The sequence below is a fragment of the Erpetoichthys calabaricus genome, chromosome 1 (assembly GCF_900747795.2).
Source record: "Erpetoichthys calabaricus chromosome 1, fErpCal1.3, whole genome shotgun sequence".
In the NCBI taxonomy this organism is placed as follows: domain Eukaryota; kingdom Metazoa; phylum Chordata; class Cladistia; order Polypteriformes; family Polypteridae; genus Erpetoichthys; species Erpetoichthys calabaricus.
In genome coordinates, this window is record NC_041394.2 from 301,308,143 (window position 1) to 301,321,616 (window position 13,474).

General features: G+C 36.0%; 1 protein-coding gene across 7 annotated transcripts in view; it reads right to left on the bottom strand.

Moving 5' to 3' along the window:
* The window catches only part of ppfia2 (PTPRF interacting protein alpha 2), a 960,214-nt gene that overhangs the window by 152,562 nt on the left and 794,178 nt on the right, over positions 1 to 13,474 (bottom strand). For 6 of the 7 annotated variants that reach the window (XM_051919721.1, XM_051919713.1, XM_051919703.1 and 3 more), the window contains exons 10-11: positions 8,112 to 8,246; positions 6,304 to 6,387 (exon numbers count right to left, since the gene is read on the bottom strand). In XM_051919721.1, the coding sequence (XP_051775681.1) occupies positions 6,304 to 6,387; positions 8,112 to 8,246 (219 nt within the window). Of the gene's footprint in view, positions 1 to 6,303; positions 6,388 to 6,819; positions 6,903 to 8,111; positions 8,247 to 13,474 lie in introns of those variants that run through there. The other variant, XM_051919734.1, reaches the window with a different exon arrangement.

A 13,474-nucleotide genomic window follows, 5' to 3' on the forward strand; every position in this document is an offset into this window, starting at 1 on the left:
TGGCTCCTACTTCCTAGTTTTCTCTCCTGACTTTTTTTTGGGATAGTTTTTGTGGGCCTGGATGCTGGTTTCACTGTACCCAGTCTCTAACTACTTGAACATTTTATTGAACTCCTGATTTAATTCACTTACTTTGATGTTATTTTAAATAATGTCAGAAAATAGGATAGATGAGCTTGTTGGGGTGAAAGCCTGTTCTTGTCACAATTGTTCTAATGTTCCTTATTTATTATTTGAAATATTTGTAGATGATTTTTTGTGAAACTTAATTCCCTTTATATAACTCAAAAAAGCGGCTACCCAATGATGGACCTGCACTACATGTAGCATTTGTTACCGTCATGCACCGGATACTGCTGGAATAGGATCTGACTCTTTGCAGTTTAAGAATGAACTAAGCACATTCAGTAAATGGGAGGATGAAGAGATCCTGAAGGTATAAATGATTGGGTTTTCTTCCCTTGGAAAATATTTTAATTATCTATCACTCAACAACTTTGCTTGTTCATTGCACATTGTCCACTTCTGAAAAATGACAAATGAGTATTAAACAAGCAGAGTGAATGCCAAACATCTTTTTATGCACCAGTAGACAAGCTAATAATAATGCAGATCCATCCATCCATAACCAAAGGCTTTTAATCCAAATCAAAGCAGTGAGCATATTGTAAATGTTATTGAATTACTAGAGTTCAAACAGTGGCAATCAAGCAGTATAATTAAACAAGCAGCTTGATTCAAAGTGGGGGTCTTCCTCTAATAGTAAGATTGGCTGTAATGACACAAATTTGGTCATTGTGCCATTATGTATTATGTCATTTAAGGTACAAACTGAGCACCCTAACTTAGGAGAGATATGGAAAAAGAGAAGTGAATTAAACCTGGATGTCAGTTAGAGACACAACATAGCCTCTGGGTAAGGCATCAGCTGCAATTTCTGCAGCCACCGCAGCTCTTCAGGACTGAACAAGCTCTGATGTTCCTTAAATTCATTGTTCACTGAAATAGGAATTTTAAAAGATGCTTCATTATTTATTATGCTTCCTGCTTCCTGGAAGTGTTGGACATGGATGAATGGATTATTTATTAGTGCCATGTACAGATATAGACAGTATATGCACTCTATATATAGTATGAAACCATGGAGTGCACAATGTTTTGTATTTTACTCATCATATTTATTAATGCATCTGCTGATCTGAGCCTCCCTAGTGAGAAAAGTACTAAAAAATGAATTGAATCTATTTTGCCATTACAGGGAGAAATTGAACTGAATTAAATCTACATTTTCAAAAGACAACATTCATTGTGACTTAGCAAATTTCTAAACTCAGATCTTTTGGTTATTATTCTTCTTTTTAATTTTCCTGTGTCATGTCATTTTCTAACTTACTTAATCCAGACCAGGATCACCGTGGGTGCTGAAACTAGCATATGGCACAAGGCAGATAAAAAACCCTGGTGAGGGTGCCAGTCCATCACAGGGTGAACACCCACATATAAAACACACACTAGAGATAATTTAGGGTTGCCAGTTTAATGAACCTGCAACCACTTTGGACAGTGGGAGGAAACCCACACAAGAGGCAAGGAGAACAAGCAAACTTCACACGGGAAGAACAAGGTGATGGGAAGCCGGGTCTCCTTACTGTGAGGTAGCAGTGCTATCACTGCGCTATTGTGCTGCCCTATTTTCCTATGTATACTGCTAATATAAAGGGAAAGTACTGTGACAGAGCCAAAATTTCATCTTTCAGTTTTTAACATATTTTCACCTTTTAGGAATTCATAAATATTGTTTGACCACTTTCAGGACAATGGATCTGTGTGTCTATGTGAGATTCTCAAGACAAGGCTCAAAAATGTTATTGTATGACATTGATTGATATTCAGCAAAACTACTTGAGGAGATTTTGTTCTCCATAGACATTTGTGAATTTCCCCTTGGGATTAATAAAGTATCTATCTATCTATCTATCTATCTATCTATCTATCTATCTATCTATCTATCTATCTATCTATCTATCTATCTATCTATCTATCTATCTATCTATCTATCTATCTATCTATCTATCTATCTATCTATCTATCTATCTATCTATCTATCTATCTATCTATCTATCTATCTATCTATCTATCTATCTATTTAGCATTTTGTTGCATGCATTATCCTGGAAAAGGTTTCTAAAAGTCCTGAACATCATTGTTTTCCACATAACAGTTTCACTTGAATAGGTAATTCAGCTCAACAAAGCTTGCATTTTTATGATAGTTTAATGTTTTCAAAATATTATTGCGTTCATATTTGAAGGATTTGGAGGGGCTGCTTTCGGCTACACTACTTGCTCCACTTAGATTCAGTCGATTGATTTAGTAATGAATGATATGACACAAAATAGATTTTTTTCAAGTAATTTTGTGAACGTTTTCCACTTAAATGGGATCTAGGATATCACAGTGAAGCGTCTATGAATTTGTATTAACTTCTAAATTAAATTATAGGGCACAGTAAGATATATATTATTATATATTATCCAGACCAGATGCACAGTTCCCTACTCGTGTGTAATTAAAAGAAAGTACATTTCAATATGAAGAACTTGGTCAGAGATACCAAAATACGGCATTATTTGGAACATATAATAAAACACTGGAGAAGTACTTAGACTACATAACTAAATTGAACCTGGTACAGGTCGCAGATTTTTGGTTTAGCTACACTTCAGCTTTTGCCATGGAATCGCTAAAGTTTTTGACATATACAGAAACAAGTTTATTGTTTGAAAATATAATTTGTTAAAAGACATGATTTATCTAAATTACAAAAAAGTGAATGGGTGCACTTACACTAGCCAAAACTATGTATCATTACTTTTCATTATTGACTTTAAAAAAATATAGCTGTACTTAGAGGGTTACCCCCTGCTAGCTTTGTTCGTGTTATAAAGAGGGGGGCTGAACGCACCCCAAGGAGACGCGGTCGCTCCTCCTAAACCCCCTCTTAAACTGTGATACAATGGGAAACAAATACAGTTTTTTTTACCTCCTCTTTGCTTCATCAGCTGCTGGCTTGCTGCTGCAGCCGTGCCGCGTGATCTGCATCTCGCGTGGCGCTTCAAACATTTAAAAGCCTATACAGCAGCTGTCTTTGTCATCTACTCTTTGTCTTTTATTTCTGTCCCCGGGCATGGTTAAATGTCTTGGCCCAAAGTCTTGTCTCACGGGACATGAGTTCTTGATATTTTAGTTTATAATTTAAAAATGTAGTAAGAATCTGAAAATCTAACAACATCACATTAAAGTTTGATAAATTCTGAAAAGAATAATACCAAACATATATATGTAGGTTTTAAAATAAGCCCAATTTAAAGCATGACATAAAAAGTCACATAAAATCATTGCACAAAATTGTTGCACTTTTTTGCTTAGGATTTTATATATATAGAGTAGACTAGTTTACACTGTTTTACTAAAAAGGGACATAAGATGTCAGTTTGATGGTGTCGGAAGCTGTTGCCAATTCCTTATGAATTGCGATCAAATAAAACATTTTCACAGATGGTCTAAGGTCTAGATATTCGCAGTTGAAGCTGGTGGTCACATATTGTGATTTTCCTGTAATATGATTTAAGATGGACTGCATGGTAGGCATAGTGGCTAGTGATGCTGACTTACAGCTCCAGGGACATGGGTTTGAATCCTAGCACACTCTTTACATATTCTGCACTTTGCCTTTTCCAGAATGTTAAGCATCCCTTCCAAATACCACAGAAATGATTGTTAGGGTATCTGGTGACTGTAAACTATCCCTCTTGTGAAAGAATGTAGGTGGGATCCTGAGTGTTTCCTATAAAAGACTGGACCTTCTCCATAGTTGGTACCTGTTTTCTGTCCAATTCTGTTGCTTGACACAAAGTTTTAATGGGAAAAAGTATGCTTGGTAAATGGATGAAAGGTGATTTGATATAAAATACTTAGAGCAAAAATTCGCACCCAGTCTGCTGGGGCTGTGGAGCAGCAGTACTAACCATTGCCCCACAGTGTGAGTAATTGCCCATCTATCCATTTCCTTGCCAATATATCTATTTCAAGGTTCCCACTACTAATTCTAGCACAAACTCAAAGAGGGCTGCAAGCTGAAAAACTACAACTGACTAAAAACATTTTAGTCATTGAAAAGATGGAGCGCTGAATAATCCAGCAAAAGAGAGCACAGGAATTCATATTCAAGTCAAATTGTTCTGCTGTGTTCATCACCTTTACAGTATATGAACAACAGCTGCAAATCAAAAATTGAATTAATTAGTGGCAACTGCAAAATGAGTTACTGCTCTCATCCAGCACACAGCATATATATGAAATTTCCACTGGAAGACGTGAGCAATACGCTTTTGGCTTCTTTGGCTGTAACAGGATGAGGCCTGAAATCCCTCTTGATGATTGTGTTCTCTATTTATACAAATGGACAGCATTTTGATTCTTAGCTCTTGTTCTCCCAAAGTGCCCTGGGAAGTCAGGCAGCAGGCTTCAGAAATGTAAAGCCAAGAATGTGAAAGGAAGAAAGAGAGGAAAAAAGCAGAGTTTAACAGTTGTAAAGCATTGGGAAAATGTGCAGAACAGGAAAATGATCTGTTTAAAATATTGTAGCCTAAGAATGTGACCTGATTTATGATTACCATCTAAATAATATTGGGTGTCCAAAGTCTTACTACACTTTCAAAATCAATGTGGATGGAATATAGTGTTTTGGGGTTTAGGCACAAGATGTAGGTCAGAATTCCCCCAAGCTGATAGGTTGTTTCCTTAAATCCCAATCTGAAAAGAACTGCACACCCTCTCTCTGACACACTAGCACTGTGTACTTTCAGTCAATGAATTATTTAGCAGAAGTGTGTCAGGAAACCAACAGTGATATGCCTGTATAACGCCTCTCTGTTACTGTGCCTGCCAAGTCAGATGTTTTCTTTCCTTTCTTTTGAATTTTTTCTTTTTTTTAGTCATTCTGGTGGCTAAAGCTGTGCATAAACTTACTCCAAAATAGTGGCATCTTTAGACACATTTCAGACATATTTTTTAATGCACAGAATGGTAAACCCCATAAAGTAATAAAGTAATCCCCCAAAAAAGGTGCATAATATGCCAGGAAAAAACTCAGAAGGAAACCAAATCATAGCAATATCTAACTGAAGACCTCCATAACTTCTGAGGAGACTAGCTTGAGATGATTGCTCTATCAGGGTTTTAACATATACATAAAATCCTCTACTTATACACTGTCTATGTCATTTTCTCTATCATGCAAGTTGAGCAAAGCTTAAGCAGACTCAGTACTTGAATTAACAGTTAGCCCATCCCAGTGTAGATCATGGTTCCCACTTTCCGTTTTTAGAACCTGCTTTCTTCATTACTTGAATAGCAATTGGAATTTGCACAAGGCTGGATTAACTGCTGCAGTGGTTCTTTATGTCTGGTCTGCAGACCACCTATGATCTGCAAGTGGTCCATAATATGGCATACAGGTATGTGTGTGACATTTAAACTGCTCAGAGATGTCAGTCCAACATGTAGAAAATTATCTTCTGCAGTCTTACGGCTATGGACCACGGCTCCAAAACAACCACCACAGATTATTAACACCTGACTTTCCTGCAGATGATAAAAACTTACCTTTATTCCACTCCATCCTATTCTGATACTATTCGTTTGTAGCTATTGCTCCTTCCCTATTAGTCTTTTTCAACATTACTTTAAGCTCACAATCTCAAACCAATTCAACCAATCCTGGACTTGCTTTTAAATCTCCATTGACGTTCACCTCAAGTACCCACACCTCCCAAAGGCAACCCCTTCGTTCTGTCTTTAAGACTGAGAGGCTTATTATAGATTAATTGGCTTTAAAATGCAAAATAAATAAATAAATAAAAGGTATTACACACAGTAAAAGGATTAAGAAGTGAGTGATGGCTACAGGTTGCCCACTGTATCTTCGAATCAGGCAAAACGTTCTCAGTTTGAAATAGTTTGAGAAACACTCCATTACTGGATCTAAAGCCATTCAATCATTGGATATGCTTAGTCATGCCATGAAAATTTAAAGTAGCTATCAACATTTTTGAACATTAAGTGTTACTTTGATTGTTAATATTGCAATTTTGTATGAGTTGTCCGATTTGGTACAAGAAGATATTTGAGCAACAGAAGGCATTAGCTGAGTCTGCAGACACCACAAGAGTATGACACACACAGCTGATGTAAACCTTTGATTTAAACCATTGAGAGCATTGTTGTGTTCACGGAACTCACTCTTTGAAGTTCTTGATTCTTCTCTTCTAGCTGCCCTTCCAAGTGTCTCATACGCTCTTCGATGCTTTCATGCCTTTCCTCAGCCTAAGTTAAAGAAATCACACCTGAAATATTAGCAACAAGAACATCAACTCTCACACAGCCATTCGAACAAGACAGAAAAGCCAAGCTACTGCTATCTGCAAACTCAAGTTGTCCAAGACGAACAAAACAGAAAAGGGGAGAAGAAAGGAAAGTCATTCGAACAGGCAGCTGAGCAGCATTGCTTGAAATGTGTCAGCTTGAGAGGCCTGTTAATGAACAAGCAATAACACAACATTGTCAAAAACAGCTTTGTGAGCAGTGACAGTCAGCCAGAATGTTGCATGCAGGTATGGTGGGGTTTGAACTCAAACCTGCCATTGTTTTTGTAAAAGAAAAAGCTTGTCAAAGCATTGAGCTGCACAATGGTAAGATACAACAGAAAGGTCAGATGGAAATCATTTAGCAATAGAAAGTAAAGTCCAGTAGGACTACCTTCCTAAGTATGGAGTTCATTTCTTGGAGTTTAGCTTCCATAACATATTGATAACCATCAGATGAAGTAGAAGAACTTGGATCAGACTAACCGGTCAAGGAAAAGGAGAGGGACAAATTGAAGAATCAAAACTCAAGACACCCAAACAGAAAAACAGCTTCAGCACACACACACATATTGCACACATAGAACACACATATATTAAATACATTAAGTAAACAATGTAGTGTAAAAGAATATGACTGAAAATACATAATCAACTATTATTTATCATCAATTATTCATTACAAACAACAACCACACAACTTGTGCATCGTGAACATGTCTGAACATCATTATAAACTGTAAGAAATGTCTGAGAATCCACTTAGCTTGACCTATGAAAAATGTAAAATCAGAAAGGAGCAAAGCCGACAAAAGGATGAAATGTGTCACATGAGAAATTGCAAGAGAGCTAATCGTGATGTAAATAAAAACAAAATAGAGTAAATAATAGTACCTCTATATATAGAATATGGAGAAAATAAAAAATTGATATTCAAGAAGTATGTTGGATGCAACAACGTTTCACATTAATGGGTTGCTATTATTAGTTGATATTTTAAACAATCCACCATTGATGTGATTTACATTAACTGGTCTACAGTGGAAATGTTCCATTTCGAAACCATGGTAAAGTACTCAATGGCATCATTTCAGAAGGCCCAATCCAGTTTTCGGCCTGGCATGTTTGCCATTTTCAGGATTCACTCCTACTGGTGAGTGTATACACTCAGAGTGAGGCATCTTGAGGTGGAGGTCAAGAATAACAGCAGGCATTATGGAAGGGAATCATGTGCAAAATGTGACACAGATAGACCAAATACAGCTTGTAAGCCATGTTGGCAGGAACGAAATGCAACCAAATGTCATCTGCTACCTACAACAGTAAAATGTTTTAGAACAAGAAGAATGATGAAGTTGTAAATTTGCTATAAAGGAACAAAGAAGTATGGTGCATAACAATATTTACATGTGTACTGTAATTTAAATAACAAAAATAATAAATAATTCTTGTAAATGTTACTATCGAGTAAAAAAGAAGTTCAACGTACTCCTGTATACATGGCAATAAAGTTGAACTTGTAAAATGCAAAGTAAAAATTTTCATAATAAGCATAGGTTTATAAAACACAACATAGCATAACAGAAGAGAAGACGGGTCAGGATTAAAGTGTTTGTTTAGACAAAACCTTCCAATTCCTAGATGTTTGTCCATATAGCAGTGACTAGTAAAAACAGGCGCCGTTACCTTTGTGAGGGCAGCTATCCTCTGCGCCAGTTCAGCTTCAATCTCTGGCAGGGTCTCGGCTTTCCTCATTGTCTGCTGAAGTTTTTGCTCAGCCAGTTCAAGACGCTCCTGCAGTTGTCTGTTTTTCTCCTCCATCTAATGTGCCACGAAAAAGGTACGGAGAAATAGATTAAATTAATAGAGGACAGCACAAACTTTGAAACAATTATAGAAATTAACAGAAGAAACTTTAAAAAAATGGTATTAGTCTATTTTTTTAAAACTAAATTAAAACCAGGACTGTTTAATTTGCATAATCTTTTCTCTGCTGAGAATTGTGTAGATATCTGTGGCTGGGAGAGGTATGGCAGAAGCAGAAGACGAGGAGATGGCAAGTAATTCTGCTAACTGTTCTTGTAACTTGACAGACTTGTTGTAAAATAAAATCTCTGTTTTGACTTTTGCTCTTTTAGCTACTTTATATTTACCAAGCCACCCACAGAACTTGCTAAAGAAGAATTTTGTTTTTTGGTCAGTTTTAAGAACCTCAGTATCCATTATACATACATAATTGTAAAATAGTTTTACAGTTATCATGCTGTGCATTTCTCCCAATAACTTTGCAGATGCTTATTTGCTATACTCTGCTGAATAAAAGCCATTCTTTTCTACTTTTGTACTATGGTTATGCTGGTATTTACAAATCTGGGCATTACCTGTTAGTGGCTCTATGGAAACAGCAATTTAACATAGTCATTACATCTTAATTAATGATTAATGATGTTCCGGGTCCTTTGAGAAAAAGGAAAGCAGCTGCAGCTACAACCCTGCACAGAAATCAGTAATGACTGGCAGCAAAATTGGTTTCAATAAGTGCTAGTTTTGTGTGAGAAGACTTTTTCAATATTGAAACATAAACTTGTATAAATTTAAAAAAAAATGTGGAAGAGAATATATTGTCATAAGAAATCATATCTAGATGATAGAGCTTAAACATAGATGGTGAATGTAGGGGCCAAAACAGAGGTGGAATATGGAAAGACAAAAAGGGTTCCTGAGTAGAGTAGAAAGATTTTCAACATATTGCCTGCCCACTCTTAATGAGGCATCTCAATCTAAATTCTGATAGTTGTCTTTTGGAAGAACAGTAGATAGGAATATGAGACTAATTTCCTTAATTAAACAATTTATCCCAATAACAAATATTGTCTAAAAATTAAAAAGTAGAAGAATGTGCAAGATCCACACAGAAAGAAAAACAACTTCTTAATAAACATTGAATAATTGTGATAGATAGATAGATAGATAGATAGATAGATAGATAGATAGATAGATAGATAGATAGATAGATAGATAGATAGATAGATAGATAGATAGATAGATAGATAGATAGATAGATAGTATGTTGGAACATTTGGCAAATTTGAGTAAAAATGTTTGCATTATCACTACGTTTGTCTGTTTATGCTTACATGCAATATTTTCCGACCCAATTAAATAATTTATTTAATTCATTTTGAGCTAGAAGGAAGAAACTTTCTAGTTTGCTGTCTGCATCATTTTGTTTTTACATTTACAAAAGAATGCATACGGCTTTTTGGAGGTTCAGGAGAGTACTGTCCATTTCACAGCCATCATTTATGCAATGACCTTATCAATGAAGACTGATTAAGGCCCCCCACACCTACATCTTCATAATGGTCAGGTGTAGCAGTAATATTTTAGCCTCTTGTCCATAAAAATGAGCTTGGCTGACAGACATAGACAAATGTTCTTATTGTTAAATTGTTTACCAATTTAAAGTTGATTTCACTACACACTAACTTGTGAGCACTAAACAATTGCAATAACAAAGTGATTCTAATAACATAATTCCATTTAACATTATTTTATTGTAGCTAACTTCTTCTTCTTCTTCTTCTTCTTTTGGCTGTTCTCGTTAGGGGTTGCCACAGCGGATCATCTTCTTCCATATCTTTCTGTCCTCTGTATCTTGTTCTGTTACACCCATCACCTGCATGTCCTCTCTCACCACATCCATAAACCTTCTCTTAGGCCTTCCTCTTTTCCTCTTCCTTGGCAGCTCTATCCTTAGCATCCTTCTCCCAATATACTCAGCATCTCTCCTCTGCACATGTCCAAACCAACGCAATCTTGCCTCCATGACTTTGTCTCCCAACCATAGCTAACATTCATCCTATTTTGACAATAGATGAAAAAAACCTTTTCATTTTGTTGAATTTCACTTTGTGCTTGTTTGCTACAGATCAGCCGTTCTTAAATGTAAGTCTTGGTGAGGATGTTGCTAATGGACAGGTGCTTTAGTTCAATGACTTCATTTTTCACATACTTTAAGAATAGTGAAGTTATTGCATTATTAATTTGAAGTATTTTCAACTGCATTACAGAAAGAAGATATGGCAATGTCGCCACCAGGGTTACTTGAATTTCAAATCAAATGCAATATGGATACATATAAAGTAACATGAATATTTGTGAAGACATGTTTGTGCTTCTTTTTATTAGGATCAGCTTTTAACGTTAGTAAAAAGACAAGTTTTATATGCACACAGGCTATAAATTTTTATAGTAGATGAAGAGAAATAATCAAATGTACAAAAGAAAGCTACCATTTTAATTCAATATTTAGGTTTGACAGCAATCATACCTTTCCTGTATACACCACCATTCACCTGTATCAGCTATCAAGTCTTTGATAGCTCTTCTATAAAAATTGCTTTATCTGTTTCCAAATGCTGGCTATCTTGCAAGGAATAAGCCAGTTTAGGTACGGCCACAACATTTCTATTCTGTTGAGATATGCACCTTGATTCAGCCAGTCCAAATCACACAATTTCCTATTTTTTTTAATCCATTGTTTTGTAGATATGCTGGAAAGCGTAAGCAGACATTCATATGACTGCCACTGCTACCACTACTAGTGCTACTTTCGATGTCTTTTTTGGATAAACTTCAGTTACTGGATAGCTTGATGAATATGTCGGTTTAGTTATAAATTCAAACTTCAAGAGACAGAAGACCTGTCCCAAACTATGGCACTCCCACCACCATGTTTGACAGTGGAAACATTATTTTGATTATTAGGGCAAAAACAATTATTTTACTGATATGTCCAGAGAGGATTCTTCCAAAAATCTACTGGTTTAATGAGATGATTTTTTTTTTAATGAACAATAAAATTATTTTTAAAAGGTAAAGATTTTCTTCTGGCTATCCAATTGAAATTGCATTATTTTGTCAAGGTACGAGAATGAACATCACCTGCAGCAAGAAATGATGGGAGACCACTGAATTTGATCATGGGGCTCTTCAGGAGAGCCTGTATGATTACCGTGTTACTCTCTGGCATGACCTAGAAGCAATCACCATGGGCCTATATTTTCTCTATTTGTTGACTATGTGTATTACAATTAATCAGAGTCCATACATGCCATTCTGCTGTTCTGGCAAAACACAATTTTGCCATCCCTTTATCATTTACCACATTACAACCACTATTTAATTACTTATATAAGTGCTAGGCAATTCAGTTTATGCCTATACACACTTTTCAACCTTCAGTAAATGGGTTTTAGGGCACACATGGGGACCCAGCTTGTGCCCTGCAAGATTTCCAATTGTTTAAAGATGCTTTGATACACACACCTGGCACAATCTCAAATGAACCAGTAATGCACTATCTCTTGTGCGTGTGCATCAAACTGGTAACTCAAACTGGTCTAAGGGGAAAACATGTCTGCACAAACCAGAAAAAGTATTATTACATTAATCAATTTTACTTTTCAGAAGTGTACATAACAATGTACCAACAAATACTGCGCCTGGTGCCAGTGGCATAGAGTAAGGGCTGGGTGGCCACAGCTTGGACTGACACATTTCTCAGCCATTTGACATGATTAGGGTGAGTTTGATAGAAGGATGTGTTCTTTTTTGATTTTAATTAGAAGCAGATAACATTCCATACAATTAAATCAAACTTAACACAGCAAAGCAAAATTCAACTAGCACTCAAGGAAAGAGAGGAGAACCAGCAACCAAAGCTACTCTATAAAAGGAACAAAAAAGGAAAGATATCCTTTTCGCAGAAATGGAGGCTTATTCTAAAATGTCATTGATTAGATCCTGCCACATTTAAAAAAGTTTTGAACAGATCCTCTATGTGAGAATTTGATTTTTTTTTCAATTTTAAGTAGTATAGAACATCAGTTACCCACTGTTTTAAAAGTAGTGGGGTGGGATTCTTCCAGGTAAGCAAGGTAAGTCTACGTGCTAGTGGTGAAGTAAAGGCAATTACAGTTTGTTTGTTCTTTTCCACTTTAAGCCCATCTGGAAGTATGCCAAACACAGCTGTTAATGGGCTAGGAGTGATTGTGACACCAAGGCCGCCTGATAGGTATGCAAAGATTTGTGTCCAAAATGTAGTTAATTTGGTGCACACCCAGAACATGTGGCCCAGTGAGGCTGGAACTCAATTAACACATTCACAGATTGAATCTTGCCCTGGAAACATTTTGGACAATTTTAAACAAGATAAATGAGCTCGATAAAACATTTTTAGTTGAATGACTGAATGCTTTGCACATGTCGAGCTTGAGTGTATTCTGTGCATGGCTGCCTTCCACTTCTTTTCTAAAATATTAGGAGACAGATCCTTTCCCCAATGTACCTTGGGGTCTTTGAAAAGGAGGGACTTTAAAATACTTTTATAAATTGTAGAGATGCTATCTAAATCTTCAAGACTGATCAATATCTCTTCTGGAATAAAACAAGGTGGGAGGTGAGGAAAATTGGGCAGATTCTGTTTAACAAAGTTTCTAGCTTGGAAGTATTGAAGGAATTGTGTTGCTGGAAAGTTAAATTTGAAGTGTAATTGTTCTTAGGGTGTGAATATATTATCTATGTACAAGTCTCTAAGTGTTTTAATCCTACACATTTTCCAGACTTTTTTTTCTGCATCTAAAAATAATAAGATCTCTTGGGGTGCTATATTTAATGGGTGAATATGTTATATTAAACAAATGTTGAAGGTTAGAAGTTATGTGTCTGCCTTTAATAAATCTGGTTTGGTCTTGTGATATCACAGAAGGAAGTACTTTTTCAATCCTTCTGGTTAGAACTTTGGAGAGTATCTTAACGTTGTTATTCAGAAGAGAGATTGGTCTGTACGATGCACATTGTATTAAGTCTATATTCTTCTTAGGAAAGTTGGTAATTAATGCTTGGCAAAAAGTTGGATGTAAAATTTTGTTGTCTTTAGCATCTATAAACATTGGTAAGAATAGTGGAGTTAACTCATTTGAAATTTTTTTTTTGAAATTCCGTTGGGTAGCGATCAAGGCAGAAGGATGTGTCCTGCTGTCAAG